Source organism: Salarias fasciatus, chromosome 14 (genome assembly GCF_902148845.1).
Source record: "Salarias fasciatus chromosome 14, fSalaFa1.1, whole genome shotgun sequence".
In the NCBI taxonomy this organism is placed as follows: domain Eukaryota; kingdom Metazoa; phylum Chordata; class Actinopteri; order Blenniiformes; family Blenniidae; genus Salarias; species Salarias fasciatus.
This window is the reverse complement of record NC_043758.1, coordinates 34,102,391-34,124,192: the sequence shown is the minus strand read 5'-3', so window position 1 is coordinate 34,124,192 and position 21,802 is coordinate 34,102,391. Positions and strand designations below refer to the sequence as shown.

General features: G+C 42.8%; 1 protein-coding gene across 2 annotated transcripts in view; it reads left to right on the top strand.

Annotated features, from left to right (window-relative positions):
- The window catches only part of LOC115400564 (CD166 antigen homolog), a 62,617-nt gene extending 42,609 nt beyond the window's left edge, over positions 1 to 20,008 (top strand). The window contains exons 2-16 of one of the 2 annotated variants that reach the window (XM_030108540.1): positions 5,721 to 5,827; positions 6,014 to 6,230; positions 6,343 to 6,407; positions 6,843 to 6,930; positions 7,166 to 7,324; positions 9,203 to 9,327; positions 10,644 to 10,776; positions 11,113 to 11,225; positions 11,320 to 11,446; positions 11,960 to 12,081; positions 15,020 to 15,152; positions 16,161 to 16,190; positions 16,592 to 16,703; positions 18,046 to 18,187; positions 18,282 to 20,008. In XM_030108540.1, the coding sequence (XP_029964400.1) occupies positions 5,721 to 5,827; positions 6,014 to 6,230; positions 6,343 to 6,407; positions 6,843 to 6,930; positions 7,166 to 7,324; positions 9,203 to 9,327; positions 10,644 to 10,776; positions 11,113 to 11,225; positions 11,320 to 11,446; positions 11,960 to 12,081; positions 15,020 to 15,152; positions 16,161 to 16,190; positions 16,592 to 16,703; positions 18,046 to 18,148 (1,634 nt within the window). In that variant the 3' untranslated portion in view covers positions 18,149 to 18,187; positions 18,282 to 20,008. The remainder of the gene's footprint in view (positions 1 to 5,720; positions 5,828 to 6,013; positions 6,231 to 6,342; positions 6,408 to 6,842; positions 6,931 to 7,165; positions 7,325 to 9,202; positions 9,328 to 10,643; positions 10,777 to 11,112; positions 11,226 to 11,319; positions 11,447 to 11,959; positions 12,082 to 15,019; positions 15,153 to 16,160; positions 16,191 to 16,591; positions 16,704 to 18,045; positions 18,188 to 18,281) is intronic. The other variant, XM_030108541.1, reaches the window with a different exon arrangement.
- Positions 20,009 to 21,802: the final 1,794 nt, after the last annotated feature.

The window sequence follows — 21,802 nt, the reverse complement described above, 5'->3', positions numbered from 1 at the left end:
AGATAATGCAGGTTTGAAAATGGGAAAAAAATAGTTTATTGTGTTTTGTCTCACTTTTTCATTTGTTATTTTTACATTTCCAAGGTAAAGACATCCATAGATACGTTTACTGAAAGGAAGAAATGTCTTTGTGAAGCATCAATCAAGTGTCATGCATTTTTTTTTTTGTGTCAAATATTTCAAAATCCTTCTGAAACTGAAGTGGCTGAAAGTGGTGAAGCGGTTTACGATCTCAACTCGTAGAAACAATGTCCACGGTTCCAGGCTGTGTGGCGTTCGCATGTTCCTTGAATTCGGTCTTCTCACACAGGTCAGAAACATACATTTGAAAACTAACTAAGTGGCTCGAAGCCCACGTTTAAATGACAACGTTTTCAAGAGAAACACAAAACTTTAATGGCGTTTTGGACGTCGGTTTTAAAAAAAATGGTGCTCAGAACAACTGAAAGCGCATCTTTTAGAAAATGTCTGATCGTACAAATTCCCATGTATTTGCCATTGTTAATGTTTGTAGTGTGTTGTAGTTCCCTGGATGCTTGTGTGTGTAGTTTCATGACAGAAACAAACAAACAGCTCCCACTAGTGGTTCGACAGGAAAACTGCCTCCGGTTCTGTTATCACATAAATGGACATTTTTGAAAATTTTCCAATGCTCAACTATTCTGAAACAAAAATGTTAAAAAAATGATGGATTTTCACTTGAAACATTGCCGTGTAAACGGGTTTGGATCATTTTCAACAACTGTTACTTTTTTTTTTTTTTTTTTTTTTTTGCAAAAAGCCGACAACTTCAGCGAGGAAATCTGCATTTTTTTATTGTGAAAAACTCACTTAGCATCTGGTTTTTTTCTGGATGAAAGAGTAGAAATGCTGCTCAGAGTTTTCTGGCTCGATCTTGTGCGTTTCCCATGAGAACTGCAGACGCCTCACGCTCCCAGATCCCGTGGTTTGAGATTCCTATCTTTCTCTTTGTTATTGTTGTACAGCACCACAACAGGCCCGGTATGAAAACTTACAGCATGTTCAATGGTTTCTTGCGGATGGACAGGTTTCTCGACGGATCTGTGAGTGGACAGAGAAGTTTTTGTGAGCGGTTTTCATCTCTCTTTGGACGGGATGGAAAATTGCTCGAATGTGAGTGTGACTGTCAGCAGCCGGGCTCCGCTCCAGTCCGCTTTATCTGACCCCAACTTAGATAAAGCTGGATGGCCTGAGAGATACGCAGCCCCCTTTATCTGTCTTTTGCAGATTTAATGTTGCAAGATTCAGGAATGAATGTGGAAATCAAAACTCAACAAAAGCATTGCATGTTGGTAAAACACCAGCTGACAGATTCCAACAAGCAAAATCACTTTCCGGGACTAATCACTGCGTCCCCTGATTCTGAGTGAAAAAAAGAAAAAAAAAAGAAAAAGCAGCTTTTAATCCTGTTAAATCACTTTAGAATATGAGGGAAGAGATTTCAGGTGTGGTAAATTAGTGACAAGGAGACGAATCAATGCAGGAACTGGTTGCAATCACGCCTCAGTTCAGTTGACAAGTGGCAGCTTACTCCTGTGTTTGGCGAGGAATTCTGGGTTCGGCTGTCAGGAGTTGAAATGCGGCGCGATTTGTTTTGTCCCGTGCTGTCAGCATTAAGTGTCGCCCGGTCTTATTTAAATTCAGGGATGGTATCTCTGTGGGTGAAGTGGTGGCGCTGTGTCTGTCTCACATGGCTTTTTATTTATTGTGTGGTTTTCGTCTGCCTGGATGCTCCCATGAGCCGCTCCGTGGAAACAGCTGTAAGCGGGGATAATTTTCAACCACCTCAGATGTTCACACAGCTTTTTAAAGCCCTTTGTTAGCGCCTGTGTTGGAGTTGTTCCGGTACTGCTAATTCTTGCTCATTTTTGCGGGCGTTGTGGTTTTGAGGGAGCTCTGTCGAAGCTCACTCTGCTCACCCACCCAAGGTTACTTAAACTATTCTTGAACAAATAAAAAAAAAGATTAAAAACCGAAATGAAGTGGATTCAAATCCAAATCAATCGTGTGTGTGTGTGTGTGTGATTCCACAAATGGAAAGGTTTCAGCCATCATGGCTGTTTGTAAAATAGCCCACTTTTTCACAAGTACTTTTATTGGCTTTTTTCACTGTGAAAGGTCAAAACACATGAATTACCAACAGTCATATTGCAGGTTAGACTGAGCCAGGCTGGGGCCTCGGTTTATGCTCATAAAGTAGCTGGTAGATGCCAGTGGCAGCAGGCTCTGGCTCCACACTGACATATAAACTGCAGATTATTGCAAAATGTAACTGTCAAACTGCAAGAAATAGTTTTACCACTGCTCATATTTTGTTAAAGCAATGATTCATTTGATGTGTGGTAAGAAAATCCAAATAAAGCACATTATGTGTGGCAGAAATCTGACAGATTACAGCACAGGAGGTGAGATTTCATTGAATACCGGTATTTATTGAAATACAGTACACAAAAAAAGATTTATTGGAATGAAAATGCAGGAACACTTGATAAAAAGAAAAGTATCACATCATGAATATTTGAAAAGTAAACTATCCTCCCACAATCAAAGAGCCATTTCAAATTAAGGGAACATTAAAATGTTCATAAAAGTCTTCATTGACACAATCTGGCCAAATGCATAGTTACAACATGGAAGTATAAAAAATGTTCAGCCCAGTCTTTAATTATGTCGTCAGAATCATATTTTATCTCAACGTTTATCCAGTTTTAAGCATCAATTTTAAACGCTTTTAGTCATTTGCATCTTTTATATTCCCTTTTCTTCATTTTCCTGTCAGAACTGCATCAACCTTTCTGTGAAGCGCTTCATTTTCATCGCACATGAAAAGAGCTTCATAAATAAAGTTTGTTTGATAATCGAGTGAGTCATTAAAAACTCAATATGCTGAAACTTTTTATATCGAATTCCAAATTAAACGCCCTCGTTTCACATCAGAAGTGTGAAGTCAAAAGGCTCAAATTAACTTGAGATGGTAAAAAAAAACACCTGGGTTTTGTGTTTTGATGAGACCCGTGTGAAGCGAGCTGGTTCTTCCAGTCAGACCTGTGCCGCAGGTTACGAGGGGAATGTGGAGGAAGTCCACTATAAAAGCGTTTGTGTGTTTTAAAACAGCAGGTCAGAATATTGACTAAGCTTCGCTGTGTCAATAAATTACCGGTATTTAATCTGTGTTAAACAGTATCACAGTCCAAACGTATTCATGATATTAACCTAACAAGCCTCTGTGAGGAGGAAGAACTGGAGTCACGGCTTTATTGTTTTGTGCTTGCTTTGATGTAAATCATGTAAATAAATGTTTGTATGTACCGTATATTTTAATATTATAAAAGAGGAGTGAGATGTATGAACTATATGTGTGCAGAGCTGAACTCAAATATCTAAGACGATTTCTATGTACAGAAAGGGTCTATTTCTCTCAAATATTTTCACAAATGTGTCTGAATCTGTGTTCGTGAGCACTTCTCCTGTGCCGACTGCTCTGAAGTGCTCACTAACTCAAATTTACAGACTCTTCAGAGAATGAGCCTGTTGCATTCATAATCTTAGATCTTGCAGTGCAGCTCATGAGAAATAGGAGCTAAAACAAGTGTTGCCTTTATATTTTTGTTCAGTATAGATTACGTATGAATAATGTGCCGTTATCACATACATGTAATGACTAAAAACCATTTCACACTTTCATATGTGATGGAAAAAAATAAGACCTGTAAAATACATTAAAACAAGAAGTAGAAGAAAGTGAAAAGTTTTGCACTTCATCCTTCAACCTTTGCAGACACTTCATTGCAAAATATATGAGGAGTTATTACAGAATATAAAGTTTAAACTTCAGTTTATTGCTTAGTTTTTTTCCTCTGCTCTGTTTAAATGTTTCATTTTTCCTCTTAAAATGTGCTAAATAAATTCTTGTGTTTTATGAACAGAGCTAAAGGAGCATCAATTGAATGTATAGTTGTGTACCGTGAGTTGAACACATCGTTCAGCACTGTTTCTTCTTCATATGAAGCTGGTAGCAGTGAATCCGCCTCAGCACACACTCGACCTGCAGCTCTCAGACTGTTTCATAGAGAGCAAACAGACAACATGACTATTCGTGGTCGTCTTCGGACGGCGCCAGACCAACAGTTTCTTCTCCTCTCTGGTCTTCAAGCTGGTGAAAGTCAACGATCTGCTGACGGTAGCGTCACGATCAGCTAACACACTCTCACACACACACAAACGCAAGCGTCTCATCAATCTCTTCATGTCGTGCAACTCTCTGCAAGAGAAGTGTATTTATTTCCCAAATGCCCAACTAGTCTCTTAAAGTGAGACAAGTCAGCCAAAAGACACAGAATTCATGGCAGTAACAGAAAACAAGCTGAAGGCAGCAGAGCAATGAAGCACGCTCTGTTTAAAACCCTATTATTAAATTGTCCTGTTTTCTCTCTCTCTCTTCTTTTTTTTGTGTGTTCTTTTGCTGCTGTTGTGACTTTACAGCCGGGCTTCAGAGTGCCGGTCGGTTGAGCGTCAGACCGGGTTGTGTTGACAGCTCAGAAACGATGAGTGACAAGTGTTGCGGAGTGAACCTGTCGGGCCGAGTGTCAGGAGGGCTGCAACAACAGCAGGCCGCGCCGACACCGGGACGGCTGTTTGGTTACGTCCCGCATCACAGCGCTACACCACTATTTCATGAAGTAGTTTTACCTGTTTGTAAAGAAGAAGATGAGCCCCCCCCCGCTAGTGGTGCTTCAGCATGTGGGAAAGGGGACAGACCCCGTTTGAGACAAACGTTTGTGCACCTCTGAACTTCGCATTCAACTGAGCAAACGCGCCCTCAGGGTCCCGGGTGTTACTCTGTCTTCCTCCAGACAATGGTAACCATAGCACAAGTATTTACTTTCATTCAAACCGGATTCAAATGAGTATCACGCACACGGCAAATGAATTCACTCCGTCGCCGCTCCACTCAGAGGAAGCCTCTCAAAGTCTGCCGAGTTAAGAAGGAAAGTGAGAGTAAAAGTTTAGAAACGGCATTATTGTGTGCAGCTGTTCCCGTGCGTGTGAGTGTAATCAGACAATTTCAGGCATGAATGCTCGCAGAATATCAAACATCTTCATTGTTTCGGGCTTTTCTTGTAAATAAACAGACTCGACTCTGTGGCTGGATGAGCAGGCGGCCGCCGTCTGGTCACTGTTTTGGGTTTCGGCTGTCAGGTTTACCCCGGCCTGAACTCGGAGGTATCAGAAATGTAAATCTGAGCGCTTGATAAACTGAGCAGCAGCTGATTTTCAGCGGGCCGGGGCAGCCTCTTCTGGCTCTCACCCCTCATGGTGGCCATTGACACTCTTCTCCTCCCCCTCAAGCACTTTGTCTCCATGGCGATGTTCTCAATGAAATTTAGGACAGGAAAGGTTATTGTTTTTTTTTTTGTTTTTTTTTTCTTTCCCCTTTAAGCCGGGGGAGCTGTAAAATTAGCAGAAGTCTGTTGAAACTGCCATGCTGCTGTGTGTGTTTGGGCGAACACTAAGTGGTATTGATAAATGTCAAATATGCTCCAGAAGGGAAGACGTTCAAGTATTCAGAACAATGACGGATTTCAATTTTCGTTCGGGGAAATTCACGCTGTGTCGGTGCGGGCCAGATTAGCCCTCTTTTAAACGTAATTGAAAACGCCTGTCTGTCTGTCTGTCCGTCTGTCCTCTTCCTGTGGCAGTGGCTGCGTTGGAGACGGTGACTGGCCTGTACGGCGAGACGCTCCAGATCCCGTGCAACAATGGAGCCATGAAAGCGGAAGACGTCCTCATCACTAAATGGAAATATGTAAGTCAGAATGGAGGTCAGCGGTTTTGAAACGGCGACGTCCGTTCGACACCCACTCATGGCGTCTGAGCCACGCCCCGTCTGAGTGCATGTGGCGTGCATTCGACCGTGCGTCCGTCTCCCCGTGTGACACGGGGGGGTGAGGCGATGCGATGGGTGACGAGCTCTCTGTTCTCGGCTCTCCAGGACAAAGGAGACGGGCTTTCGGGGGACCTGCTGGTCAAGCAGAAGAACCAGAACGTCTCCATCAGCGCCGCCGACGAGTACAAGGGCCGCGTGAGTCTGGCTGCCAACTCCAGCCTGCTGCTGTCCGCCGCCACGCTGGCCGACCAGCGGACCTTCACCTGCATGGAGGTGGTGGGCGCCGACATCGCCGAGTACCCGGTCAACGTGGTCGTCCACAGTGAGTGCGGTCCACTGGTCCACTGGACCACTGACACACAAACGCAGCGCTCCGGCTGGCTTCCCATGTGGATTAACGCAGTCTTTCCCCATTGTTATTGTTATCATTCCAGAGTTCCCCACAGAGCTGGAGATTTCTGAGCAATCGAAGGATCTGGAGATCGGCAAGCTGACTAAGGTAGCCTTCTTTAAACACAAACTTTGCTTAAACTCACATTATTTTATGCAGCGAATCATCGAGGCAAAGTCCTGACTGGAGCTGAGGTATCTTGAGGCCTTACAGAAACCATGCGTGTTACTACAGTAATGAGTTCTTTGAAGTGATTCTCATGAATTACTAAAGAGCAGAACCCCCCCCCCCCCCCCACCCCCCACCCCCACCCCCCCACTTCAATTAAAATACCCAAAGGATCTGAGGGGCTTTAGAAATGCTCTGGGCATTTCACGGTCTGTTGCGTAGAAAACTCTTAAGTCCATAAATGTGCGGCAGTGAAGGAGCTCCCTCACTTACTGTTTGGTCAGCCAGAGAGATGAATGGGGTTTTTGTCCTTGGAGTGTGGTTCCTCCTCATGTTGGGTTGTTTCTCGAGGCTCACGTCTTTTGTTTTCCACAGCTGGGAACATGTACTGCGAGAGACGCCAACCCACCTGCCAACATCACCTGGTTAAAGAACGGCAAACCTCTGCTGGCTGACGGAAACAGTGAGCTTCACCTCGTCTTTCTTCTGCTTTTAAAATTCAACCCCAAACATGAGACTCATGAATATTACACCAGCTGACTGCTTTCTTCTGTGACAGCGGCTGTAAATGATTCTACTGTGATGAATCGTGGCTGCAGTGTTGTGATCGCCACATGTCCAGGTTCCACCTGTCCTCGTTAAGGGTTTTCAAGCAGTGTTTGTGTGTTTTTTTGTTTGTTTGTGTGTCTCCTGTCCAGGGATTTCCATTCAGACCTCTGTGTTGGTGGACCCTGTGACCGGCCTCTCCACCACGACTTCCACGCTCGAGTATTCCGCCGAGAAGGAAGACAAAAACGCCCAGTTCACCTGCAGCACTCGGGGGCTGCTGTCCTCTCCGGTGACCTTCAGCATCACCTGTGAGCCGCTGAACACACACACACGCACACACACAGTCTCTCTGTTGTTTGCAGATGTCTGTTGCCAGAGTACACAGCAACACGCTGAAAAGTAAGGAACCACGAAACGTCGATACCCTGTCGCAGCGTACCCTTTAAAATGGAGTTATCATCTTCGGTCCTGGCTGATAGAAACACTCTCCCACCGTTCAGCGGTTCTGCAGCGGAATCAGGCATATTTCTTACATATTGCGGCCCGAGTATTTTCCTAGGACCTCTGCTCACATCGATCGCTCTCACAGCGTCATGCAGTGATCCATAGAAGTGGATCGAGCAAAAAAAAAAAACAAAACAACTGTTACACATGTGTTTTGTTTCTGTAACAACTCGGCGCCTGTGTACCTGGAGGCTTTACTACACGGGCTAACAAGCTTATCACGCGCCGTGTGATAAAAGCACGGCGCTCGCCACCAGCAGCGCGGCGCGTACGACTGATCCGCTCACAGGGAGTGGGCTTTTCTGTCCCTGTTGGTTCATTCCTATCAGATTTATAGAAAAGCCTCTCCTTCATTTTCTTGTTAACAAGTCGTGCTCCATCCGCATGAATGAGAGAAAGTGCTCCTGCAGGCTGCACAAAAATGTTACCCGCCACAGGAAGAAAGATTTACTGAAGCCACCTTTAGCTCTGTATAAGAACAAAAAAAACCCAGCGGCGTGGACTGAAAGCCTTAAAGGCATAATTTAGCCTTTTTAGGCAGTGCGCCTCTGTGTGTGGAACAGAGTGATACGTCTGTCATGTCTGCATGCTAAATATAACATGATATCCAGCAGATGGTGATCTTATAGAGTGGAAACAGCTGATCAAGCTGTGCTAAAAATCTGTCTCCTTTTAATGATTTCATACTGATTAAACAAATGATTGATCTGTTGCATTTTTTTTTAATCTTACTGCTAAACCCACTGCTGTCAAAAACTTCACATTTAATCCACACATATGACAGTGTTTACTGGATCGCTACTCTGCGTTTCAAGGAAAATCCTCATTCCAGCACACGCTATAAATGCAATGTTCTCTACAAGGGTTTGGAAAGAAGCAGATGGTGTCTTTTTGAAAATAATCACTCCTGGCTTGTTTTAGCTTCTAACATCTCTAACCTTTGGAAGAATAAACATTTTGATACCTAAAAGTATTGAAATAGTTTCTATTTCCATAGTTTGCTTCTGTGTGTGTATTTTTTTTAAGTAAACAGCTTCCGAATCTCATCGACGATCACATTAAGATTTAAAGACGCAGTCTGAGGGAACACCGTGCTAAATATTTAATGGAAGTCAAACCTTTTTAGCATCACATCCCGCGGCAGCAGCTCCTGACCCGTAAGAAGACCAGGAGGCTCACAGGAAGCACGTTGCTTCTCAGGAACTTTTTTAATTCATGCTCGTTCCTGTAATCCTTCTGCTTCCAGTCAAGTCACGAACATCTTTTGATTTGGGAAAGTTGAAAAATGCGATGTGGATTCTGTAATTCTGTTGTGGGATTCATAGCGAAGGTAACATTAAATATTGACGTTGGCGTCTCGGCGAAGCTCCAAGCAGAACTTATCGGTGCTGGAATACTTTCTTACAGGAGATTCTTAAAAGAGTTTGCCTCAGATGGAGCAGAAACATTGAGCTCTGAACGAATTGTTTAGCTGAGTGCCTCAGATTATGACAGCCGCTCAGCCGCTTCCTCTGCTGGTTTTCACACTCGCTCGTATCCAGCAAAGTTTGCAGCCTGCTGACACCGTCGCCCGCCTGCCGCGACGCCTGCAGTCAGCCGGCAGGGCAGCGCGGCCCACTTGCTACGCGCCTCTAACCTTACATACTTCGCCTCTCTGACCCTGTGTCTCCTTCTTTCTGCAGACTCGACAGAAAACATCATTCTGACAGTCATCGCCGAGGCTCCGCTGGTAGAAGGAGACAACGTGACTCTCAAGTGTGAGGCAGACGGAAATCCAGCGCCGACCGGCTTCAACTTCCACCTGAAGGTACTCAGTCAGCTCTAAAGTCCAGATCTCCCTGCACTGCAGCAACAACCACACACTCAAATATTGTACATTGCATAGCACTAACTATAAAGAGGTGAAGGTTACGTGAAGGTTACACATGTTGCACAATATTTGCAGCTGTTCTGGTGAATGGACTGGTAAATAAAAAATAAAGCTCATGGAAGAAGACGAGACTGACATGCAGAAAGGTCTTTTCTAATTTCCCACATATTCTAACTTGTAGAAATGAAATTCACAACGAGAAGCGGTGCCAGATTCAGGTTGACCTAGTTGAGTTTTCGGTTTGGGACAGTAAAACTCTTGAGGACTGAATGTGGTTTAAATGCTACAGTGCCTCATTTTTACCAAAGGTTTGCACTGAGAAAGCTCCTGCACTACAGATAGCAGTTCTGGTTACTTTAAAGCAGAACTATGCAACTTTTTTACCTCAATAAATGTGTTTCAGAATCCCTGTGGGGGGAAACATAGACTTGTCACGGTGATTCGCCGGTCCCTCCCCTCCCCCCGGGGTCTGTGTCCTGAAAACAGCACTTACAATTTCAGAGGAGCGGACCCGACAACATCTCGCGAGAACAAACCTACTTTACGGCGCTCACACGGGAGTACAAGGATAAAAGCGCGTAAAACAACCCTCGCTAGCGTTAGCAACGCCACCCTTAGGTGCTCACGGAGGGCAGAACCAAAAGACGGGAAAAAACTTTGACAAGCGGACAAAAAGGAAACGGGAGTGGGACGCTCTCTGCACGCGGGGGTGGGGGTGGGGTGGGGGGTTGGGGGTTGATGCAGAGAACGTTTACGACAGTGAGCTTTCACAGAAGACCAGTAGGGGGAGCGCTACAGCAAATCTTGCATAGTTGTGCTTTAATTTTTCTTAATTAATATTTATTAGAACAACTGGAATATTGACCTGTGTGCTGTGTTCAGTCAGCGCCTCATGAAGACTTTGATTGTTCCACAGAACAATTCAACATAAAGCAAAAAAGAAAAAAAAAAAATCCCAGTTAGGACAACATAATTTGGCCAAATTATTACTCATTCACTCTGCACAACATGTATGAAATCAGTATGAAATGAACCCAGAGAGAATAAGGTGAGAAAACATAACAGTGGTTCAGATTTTTCAAACAAGTAGAAGACTGAGGCCTTGTTTGGAAATGATCTGGAAACTCTTTCATCTCGCGCTTTGCCCCAGCCTGGTGAGATTTGGGTCGAAAAACATCGTATTCTACGTTCGTAAAGTTGTCTGGCTGCACAGACGTTTGTGGAATTGACTCCTGGCCTTCGTGTCTTTGAAGGGGGAAGTGGTGACAGTGAAAGATGGCGACACTTACGCCATCAACAACGTCTCACGTGACACCACCGGAGAATACAAATGCTCCCTGATCGACGACCCCAGCATGGAATCATCTGAGGACATCACAGTGAACTGTAAGGAGGAAAACACACACATTTACAAAAATCTTTCTATAAAGCGGAGTTCTGCTTGCGCCGTTCTCAGTGTAATTTCCATTTCCCGGTGCAATCTCTTTTGTTACAATAGTACTGAAAAGTGTTTGTTGTGGAAAAGAAAGTCTTAATATCTCTCTTTGCCAGCCTGTCTTCCTGTGATTTGTTGGGGAAAGTGTTGTGTCAACTGCTCGGCCTCTAATAAGCTGCATCCGCAGGGCTGTGAGCCAAGTGTGGGGCTGTATGGTTAACAACAGAAATGTTTCCACACTTATCAAGCCTCTGAACCATCTTTCCACCATCGTCTCCTCCTTTTAGACCTAGACATCAATTTCAGCCCCTCTGGGAAGATCGTCAAGCGTGCCGGTGAGGGCCTGCCTCTAGATCTTAACATTTATTCTTCCGGAGAAGCAAAGGTCTCTTGGACAAAGGTAAAAGCAATCTCTTATAAAACCACTTTCAAATCAGTGAAGCAAAGTTTGTGGGTGTTATTGACGGCAGCGATATTCTCTTCATTTGATCCAGGATGGTGCTGAGATGGAGAAGAAGCCCGACCTTAACAAGCTGACTTACTCACAGTCTGGCGTCTATGAGTGTGAGGTGACGATGGGGCCGCTCCGTCGAAAGGCTTCCTTCCAGCTGGTTGTTGAAGGTAACAGAATAAAAAAAAACAAAAACACTCAATAGCTAGAGGTAAAAGTTTACACCGTCTTCACATGCCGCAGTTAAATTAATACAGAAAGGAGTAATCCAGACTGGCGGCACAAAATAAATGCATACTGTTTCAGCCAGTTGTTGTGGTTTACATAAGTTCACATCATAACGTGTTTTCTGTCCAGATCAGACTCGATAAAGCGGGGTAATTGGTTGGGTTTGAAGGTGTGGATGGGATTTATTTTTTTTTGGGACGGAACCAGACTTGCTGTTTTTCCTCGTTTGCAGTTTTGAGGGAGCCCGCTGCTGGCTGCAGCTTCAGATTTATCAAACTGAGATGAGCGTGGCATTTATCATCTCATCCAAATCTTGGCAGGAACGCCAATAAATGAATTTCCCCAAAATATCAAATCATCCGTCCAGCCAAAGCCGTTCTCTGCCCGTTGTTTTTGGAGGTTTTCGTGAATGTCCCTGCCGGGTTGTGTCGCTGAAGACGGATGTCCTGTTGCAGGTGCTCCCGCCGTCAAACAGCTGTCTCAGCAGCTCAGCGACGACCGTCTTCATAAAGTCTTAATTTGTGAAGCTGAAGGTTTTCCCAAGCCGGTCGTTTCCTGGAGCATCAATGGCACATTGGTATGTACACACACACACGCACGCACTCACACACGCACGCACCTTTAATGCTCCTTCTCCATCAGGAGTACATGGAATGCATTCACAGATAATTATTGCAATTTATAAAGGTCAAATCCACTTTATATAATTTAACTTACATTTATTCATTGTGTTTCAAAGCTTTTTCTTTTTGTGTGTGTGTCGAAGTTCATCACATCTGTGCGCACAAAACGTACCTCACATCCTGTCAAGCCTTAGAAAAGCCTTGGAAGGAAAATGTGTTCATTAATAGTGACAATTATATCATCATTGTCACCTCATTGTCAGTGAGTGGATTCATTCTCCAGATTGTCGTTACTTCCTTTTTACAAAGGTGCAAAGTCTTGAAGGTACTTAGTGATCAGCTGTGGTTGAGGTACCATAAGATGAGCTCATTTCTGAAGGTATGGCGAACCTTCCAGGCAGCGCTCGCTTCTCTCAGATTCCCAATACGCCAAAATGCAGAGCCCTCCAGATGGATGGATGCCTTTAGAACAAAATCGAATCCGGTGTAATGCCAGAGGCAAAGTGTCGATATACGTGCTGCTACTCAAGGTAAGTTTGTTTATGGTGTCTGCATCAGACTTATGAGAGATTTATGTTGCCTCACGCAGCGAAGGCGTGAAAAGCCGACACACTGCAGGGATGCCGTATTTCAAATGCGGGGCCTCTTTTTTTTATTTAAACTCAACCACTTATCCCTCCGAACAGAGTTTTCAGTGTCTGCTTCATGCAAATCACTGCAAGCCCTGTGTAAGTTAACTCCCAGTTCTGTGGGATCCGAACACACGTGTGATCAGTGCGTAGCCATGAGTGTGTTTTGTAACGTAATCAAACACCCGTTGAGTAAAGAGTACAGTACAGCAGCATCCATCTGGCTCTCTGCTCCGCCGGCTTTATTTAGACTCTTGTTTCACGGGGCTGGAGGCTATCCCGGAGAACAAAAGGCAGGGTACATCCAGAACCTGTATGTGCAGCTGCTTTATTCAAACTTTTTCCTTTAGCAAATAAATGCTGTGATTTCTGAGCAATATAACAGCAGTAGACCTGGATTTCTTGCTGTGTGTGAATCAATGAATAGAATAGCATCACAATAACTACAGCTCTGAAAACATCTAAGTTCATGCGGTGGACTGTACCACACGTTATGCTGAGACTAATACGTCTTTGGTTTCTTAAGCTCAGTGATTCTAATGTTAAAGCTGCAGTCTGAAGGTCCTGTCGTGCTTCTTTACAGAGTTTTGTCGGTTGTTGCAGTATGCCCTTGGGTTGAATAAGCCATTCCAAAACCTCTAAATTGTTCCAGAATGTGAACCCGTAATAGTTTATTTAATATCAGTAAGTGAAGGATGGAATAGATCCGCGTTGTCATGTGGGACAGCTGTAAGCCATCATGTCACGACGAGCCCATTTCACAGTGACAGGCGATCGAGGAGGAATTTCCCCCTTGTGCTTGTTAACCGCCGTGTTTTGCAGCTCTGTTGCTCCAATTTATTTAGAAAGGTAACAAAAAGGATATTGACACGAGCCCACACGGCTCCTTCTCATCCTCTCCTTGATGCACACTGCAGATTTCAACTTATGTTCCGAGTGTTTACGTCCACGTTCCCTCTAAAGCCTGTTTTTGATGCTGAATCGATGCTGCCAGCCTTCAGCTTTCATTCTGACAGGGATCTTCCTCTGCAAGAGAACAGCGAGGTTGTGATCCACGAACAGTGGCAGTAATATATATGAAACTACAGCAGCTTGATGTCCATCCATCATCCATCCATCCGTCTTCCAGTTCTGCTCGGTTCTGGTGCTGTTGGCTGAAGCAGGTCTCAGCAGACCTTCAGAGAATCGCTGCTTCGCTGGTGAACTTGTTGAAATTTGAAATGCATTTGCTTACAACACACCTATGAATAACATCAACAGAGATACGAGGGTCTGATTAAAGCTCAGGGAGCCCGTTCTGCTCCCCAGACGGTCTCTGCTTTGCTTTTACTGCTCGCCACTCCACAGTGAGTGATTACGCTCGTCGCCGTTCGCACTGTTAGTATCCCCCCCCCCCCCCCCCCCCCCCCCCCCCCCCCTTCTCAGTCACACTTTTGAACTTATCTGGTCCGAACATTTCCCGGCAGTTGTGCTCAGTCTCTCGAAAGAGTAAATTTCTTCGTTTTCCGTCTCAGGCTCAAACACTTCATTTTGCACCTGACTGTCATGAAGACGAAAATTGTCTGTTTTTTTTTTTTTTTTTTTTTAAATGGAACATTTTTTCCCCCTCCTTTGTTTCTGCGGTGCACCTGCGTGCACACTGATAGCAGAGCCAGTCAGTGAAGCAGAGTGAATTACATCTGAACCTGCGGTGTGTGTGCAGGATGGTGGCTACTGTTTTGTTCTGGGTTTTTTTTGTTGTTTTCGTTTTTTTTTGTTTTTTTTTCCCCCCAGCCTCTTCAGTCTGTGTCCAACCACTAGAATGTCCTTCAACTTCAACCTGAACAGGAGAATTAATCAATCCACAGAGCACCGTCACTGGAGAACAATGTATTTCTGAGGCTGAACACTTTTTTACACAACATTTCAGTCTTTTTTTTTTTTTTTTTTTTTTGAAGTCTTCAAAGCCTGTTCTCTGAGAGAATAATTTAAGACTGGAATAAAAGCTCCGTAATGGGTATTTACAGAATCACCACATTCTCTTGTACATGTGGAGGATGTGAAAAAAGGGTGTTGGCAGTTTGTCTTTGTGTCTGGGGTTTTCCTTTGAGACTCTGGAGTCTATATCCCACAGGCACACACGCTGCTTCTTTGTCATGCAAAAGACGAGTCCCTCATTGGGGCAACATCGCCCCCTAGTGGTGGAAAGAAGTCCAGCCTGGGCTCGACTCCGTCAGATGCTGACAGTGTCTCTCTCTGTCTGTCTGTCTCTGTTGTTTTCCAGCTTGATGAAAGTGATTTTGTGGATGGGATGATTACACACAAGATCAAAGTTGTGCCCTCGGCAAATCTAACTGTCTCTTGTACAGTGTCCAATGAGTTTGGCAGCGATACCAGACCTATAAATGTGTCATCTTGTAAGTACAAAGTGACAGAACTGTCCTCCCGACTCTCCACTCTTTGTAGTCGTTCTTTGTGTTTTTCTTTTCCACTCAGTAATCTGCATTTCGACGTGCCTTTTCCTCTCCTGGTTTCTAACTCCTCCTGTCTGCATGCTGACTCGGTGCAATGTTTATATGCCGTGATAACATTTAGCGGGTATGTAATTAAGGGATGTCCCTCCTTCTTTTATGTGTTCAGTCTTCAGACCTCTTTGAATGCTTTATAAATAGAAAAGACCTTAAAATTAAAGATCATAAACAGTTATATACAGATTATATACAGTTAGATTTGCTCGACGAGCAGTACGTGTCTGTTTTTTTTGCTTCTTATCTTTTCTGGAGCAGAAACAATAAATCAATGTATTTTTATAGGCAACAAAAGCCGAACTGGCATTTAGTGAAACTAACAGACTAATAACGACGCAATAAATTAGAATCAGTTCTGGATTTCCTGTATTTTCAGGCTTGTTCTTTAATGCTATTGAAATGTTGTGTTTATTACTGAGTTATCTGATGTCCCTTCATTTTAAACTCCCCACTTTAAATTAAAAAAAAAAAAAAAAAAAAAAAAAAAAGCATTTTCTTGTCACAAATCACACGTTGATTATCTAAAAAGTAAAAATTAAGCCTAATCCTGGTTAATCTGGGTTGTTTTCCTTCTGAGCTCCAGGGTTTGTTATTTGGGTGGCTGTTCACGTTGTAATCGATGCATGCACTCAGCACTTTGTCTCCACTGATGTCCTTTTCCTCTCTCTGCTGACTCATTTCCTGTGTGTTTGGGATTTCATTATTCACATCTCCTTTCCCGCTCGCTGTGTGTGTGTGTTTATGTTGGGATGCTGGATCTAATCTCTTCCCTCTTTGCACTACTCGCATGCCTAAGTAGAGTAGAAGTAGTATTAGAGTAATTCTTCAAAGTTTGTTTTCTTTTTTCCTTTTTTCCTTTTTGGTTGGACGTTAATTTTATTTCATATCTGATTTCAGTAAATTGGAAAGTGAGAGTGGATAAACAAGGTAAGTTGTAATAGTCTTCTTGCTTGTAAAAGGAAAGAATGATGGGATGGGTCCGACTTAATGAAGACTTTCAGAGCAAAGTGTTGCCCTCTACGTAAAACGGTGTTTACCTTTGCCCTAACGTGCACTTCAGGAAACTCAGTGTCGAGACCAGGGGTTTTCTTTTAGATCTGAAGGAGTGAGAGGAACGGAGCCACCAGCATCCTGACATCCTGATAATCCAATTGACTGTACTATTGATATCTGCCATTAAGGTGTAAATCATGCACAGTGCGGGTGTGTCCATTCATCAATGCATCTCCGGCACATTGCAGGCTTTTTTCCTTCATTCCCGACATGCAGCCCAGGCTGGAGTTCGACAGAAATGATCTTAAACGTGTGTTTTTTTGTCTTTATTGCAGACCAGTCGGATGACAGCGACCAGACCAAGGTGGTGGTTGGAGTCGTGGTCGGCGTCCTCATCGCCACCGCCGTTATAGGCCTGGCTTATTGGCTTTACATGAAGAAATCTAAGTAAGAGCTTCCATTTGAAACTGTGCAGATGCTGTTGTGTAGAGATACTTCTAATAATTCAAATCCAGATATGTTTGTGGAATAAGCAGGTACATATAAAAGCTTTGCAGTACACCATTTGTCGCTCTCGTCGCCTCCACGTTCCCATTTAGTGCAAAACACTGAATACACAGCAGACAATGCATGTTTGCTCAGAGACTACCCTGGAAAAACACCACCTGGCAGCAGATCTTCTGTCTGCACGTTCGCTGTTGTTTGATCAAACAGAACTTTGTGTACAAATATGGAATTATTGATAATAGGAGCACAGCAAAACCAGAGCATTTGTCCAAAAGCGGTGTTTTGTATTCATGGCTGGAAAATCAGATAACAGTTAAAATGCAGGCCTTTGTGGATAAATTATATGTAGTACATAGTTGTAACTCTACAGCACGTTGTTTTTTTTTAAATGGATTCCAGATTGCACTGTTTCCACACATAGCTGCAGTGCAGATATAATGTGCTGGTTTTTACTCTTGGTTCTTTCTTTGTCATGTGATCAAGGTTTGGACATCTTGATTATTGACATGCACGTGTTGAGATGGAGCATTCATATTAACAGGACCTGTGTGTGTGTGTGTGTGTGTGTGTGTGTGTGTGTGTGTGTTCTCGTATTTCTATCCTTGTCGGGGCCAAATGTCTCCACAAGGATAGCAAAACGTGGAACGACGTGCCTTGTGGGGACCTTTTTCCGGTCCTAAGTAGGAGAAACAGTGTTTTCTTGACCATGTTGTTGTTACTGAAAAAAGTAAAAGTGCAAAAACATTTCTTTAGGGTTAGGCTGTGTTGTGGTGTGGGTTAGGGTTAGGGTAAGGGTCAGGGTTAGGGGCTAGACATGAATGGGAGTCAATGGACGGTCCCCACAAGGATAGAAATACAAGACTGTGTGTGTGTGTGTGTGTGTGTGTGTGTGTGTGTGTGTGTGTGTGTGTGTGTGTGTGTGTGTGTGTGTGTGTGTGTGTGTGTGTGTGTGTGATCACTTCAGGGTCACAGCAGCTTCATTTACATTAGAATGTGAACAAGCGCACACAATAATTCCAGCTTAGCTAAAGATCTGAATCTGGCTCCTTGAGATACTTGGGGATTAAATATATATAACTCTGAGAAGTATAAAGAAGTATAGCAAGATAGACAAAGACCATCACAATTTCTCCAGAGAGATCAGTCAAGGTCTTTCTATCAATCAAATGCCAAATCTGTACGTTCAGGTCGGTTATCAATTCCCTAGGTGAACAAAATCATTCTTGATCTTGCGAGGAGGCATTATTAGGACGTCACCTAACAAAGTATTTAACCCAAACAGGCAGGGAAGCTGGAAGACCGGAGAGAAGGAGAACGGTTCCTCCGAGGAGGAGAAGAAGCTGGAGGAGAAGGTGGAGGAGAACAGCCAAAAAGCCGAGGTGTAAAGAAACAGCAAGCGCGTTCTTTCAGCGGGGATGTGAAAGGTAGAGAGACGATCATCTGTTTACGCCGTGTGCTCACAGAACAGTTCTGCCATTTGCTCTCAGATAACCTCTGTTCCATCTCTTCTTTTTGCAGTGAGAACGTGGAACTTTTGCACATTTCTCTTCACCTCTGTCTTTGGGAAACAAAAAGAGCGTACATTCGGATGAAGACAGTTTGGATTTGGTTTCAGGGAGAATTTTACTAAAATGCATATCCAAACATCCCCCGAGCCTGTCAGTCCACCCTCCCCACCCCTCCATTTCTTAAAACAAAAAAGAAGAAAAAAAAAGAATGAATACTGTATGTGATATACATAACTTGTCTGCACTACTGATACATGTGTAAACTCGTCTACTATTAGGATTCATGTTTGTTAGAAAGGATTTTGGGAAAATGAGAAAATGCTAAATTTGTTTGGGTTTCATTAGTCGATGCAAGTAAAACTACTTCTAGACCAGTTGCCTTTTGCTTGAAAGGATGTGTAGACCTCCGTTAGTCTGTCTTCGACCCTGGGGCCCCTCGGAGACAGCAGGCCCGGAGGGGTCCCTCCACCGCCGCCATCGCCGCTTCTTAATTTCTCGCCATCACAAGTCAAAACGGCCGCTGCCTTCAGTGTCATGATGCTAAATCTGTTGTGAGTGTATCCATTTATTCATTCAGGCATTAAAGAAATGTTGAATCTGAGATGAAATCAATGAAAGGGCTAAAGGTATACGTTGGTATACTTGGCATTAGATGTAGACGGTGATATGATTTCCATGTTGCATTGCAGGAAGTAGGTGATGTGTTACAAAGTTCTTTGCTGTTGCATTATTAATATTTTGTTATAAATTTGTGTAACCAGGTGAGAAAAATGACAAAATTAGTTCATTTTTATCTTTTTTTTTTTTCCTCTCGGTTTGTTCCGCGTGTACTGTACTTTTGACATAACCACTGTACAACACAAGCAGGTAGATCATCTGGAGACCGTGTAGCACAGTTGAATCTATTTTCCAGGCTTTAGTTTGGCTGCACACACAATATTTCTATTTCTTTTCTTTGTTTTTTGCAGAAAAAAAAAAGCCATTGTTCAGTTACGTGAGAAACTGTCCTTCAGCCTGTTGTAAAGAAAGGATGTTTTAATTTATCTGTGGAGGCCGTGGGTCCGTTGGTGCTCCTTCAGTGTTGCGGTACGATTGTCATGTAGCTTGATGTCTGTGACGGAGAGCACGGAGCGGACGGGACGCGCGTCTCGAAGTAGCCTTTATATGTTTGCCTTCTTTTTTGGAAAATCTACCTGTAACTGGTTCAGTTTGTGACGTGCACTAGGGTTCATGTTTTCATGTCAGATTTGTGTAGAATACGATGGAATACGTGCAGCTGTACATGTCATGGATTTTGGTCCTTGGAGAGCATTTAATGAATTTGGGGGTGAAAAAAAACAAAACAAAACAAAAAAAAGACCAAGATGTAGTTGTGAAGTATGTGAATTTGACTCTTCTTTTTGCTATTTATATTGTACGAGACTATATATCCTGGTAGGCAAATTTAATAACTATTACATAATTCATATCTTGGATTTAAACCATTGATAAATTGCTTGCAGACATTACAAAAAGATATAATTAATTTAAGTAGTTTGTTCAGCGTCTGGTTGAGTCATCCATTCAGCATGTGATAATCTCAGACCTCCAAGCTGCTGTTGCATTGCCTACCTTGTGCAAAACCATCAAATTGGAAGAATGACCAAAGAAAGTGAACATTGCCATGCAAGTATTGTAAATATCTGATGTTTGTTTTTGTACTTTTGTTTAAAATAAAGTGTACATTTGGAAAACGCATGTCCATCGATCATCAATTATTTTTGCAACTTTCACCTGATCGTCTGATGAAATAAAGAGAAAAAGCTTGGATCCTGAATTTTTCTACTTGCATACATTCAAAAGTGTGTCGAGAAACTAGATGGTGTATTTAAATGTGATCTTTGATTTGTGGGAAACTATTGACAGTGTATCACTGTTTTACGGGCGTACACATCTCACAATAACAGGAGCGCTGGTGGGTTTTGGATCCTTGTTTTGAAAAGAAAAAAAACCTCTTCCTCTCAGCATAATTACAGCTTTCATCTTGAAAATTGAGGAACCAGAGGATGAAAAAGTAGTGACTGCAAATTTGACCACATGCATGGAACTAGTCAAACAGCAGGTCTTAGACTGCTGTTTGAATGGGATTAAATCAGACTGAGAGAGAAATCCTTTTTATTTATGTTATATACTGAACCGTACTGACCGGAAACAGAGGCTGCTGAGGTGCCTTGCTAGAAGGCCCGTGCCGGTGGTGATGGCGGAGTCAAACAGCATCTATCATTTTCTCCTGTAGAAATCTGGTGTGAGTCCAGAGATTGAAACCAGCGTTGTCCCTCCACTGACCTCTGACCTCCGGCCCTTTAGGCCCTTTAGGCCCTTCTGGGAAGCCGCGACCCTGCAGCTGGAGGTCACGTTGGCCGTTACGGTGGTTTACTGGTGTTTTGGGTTCAGTGCTCAGCTGCTCCGGAGGAGACGCTGGAAAGTTTGTTTCCCTCCACAGCATCTCAAAGAGGTTCAGTTCTCAGCTGTGACCGAGCCGCTTAAAGACGAAATAAGCCTCTGCTTCCATCTTGTGGTCAAAAATCACATTGCAAAGAAATTTGTGTTTTGTTTAGTTTTCATTCCCCTGAGTGCGACTGGGTTGAAACTCGGCACCTTCAAAGGAAAGTCAGTTAATGAGGCGATCAGAGAGAGGAGAACTTAAAAACATTTAATCAATTAGAATATTTTGAAAATGAATTAGAGCTAAAAAAAATATATATATATATACTGTTGTTAGAAGATAATCAACTAAGAGTAAAAAGTATTTCTCTTATGACTTAAAAATTTGGTGTTTAAATTAATTATTGTTAAAATTATCCTATTCAGTTTAAGTGTTTTAATGCTAACCATGATTAATTGCATTATTTCCATAGCTAATCACAATTAATCACACTTTGAATTGCATTTTGTAAATTGTGTTGTTTTGCGTTTCAGTACAGTTTTCATCCCATAACGTAAAGCATTCATCAGTCCAAACAGTCAGTTCAAAAGTTGAATTTAAAGTAATTGCAGAAGTTTCAGACTTCCTGCAGCAAGTGATTTCTTACCAGAGCATCTTGATTGGGAATCAAACACAGAGAAAGTATTTCCTTTTTGACTTTGTTGGATTTTCTTTCAAAATAAAGTGCCATGTAGGCCAACTTAATACAATGTCTATGTTATCATATATATATATATATATATATATATATATATATATATATATATATATATATATATATATATATATATATATATATATGTATATATATATATATTTATGCACTCTTTTCGTTCTCTTCACCCCCTTTTCTTGGTGTCAGCTTGTCTAGTCACTTGTTTGTTTCTTTCACTTTCTGCCCCCCTGTCAAAAAAATAAATGAAAGAAAAAAAGAATAGTGTGATGGTTAATGTTTTTCCATGTTCTTACATTCTGTCATGTAATCAGAGTTGTCTGTTGTCTCTGTATAGCTGTTTACACAGATTCGACTGTGTTTCCTGTTTCTAATATCTTGATAATTACTTGAT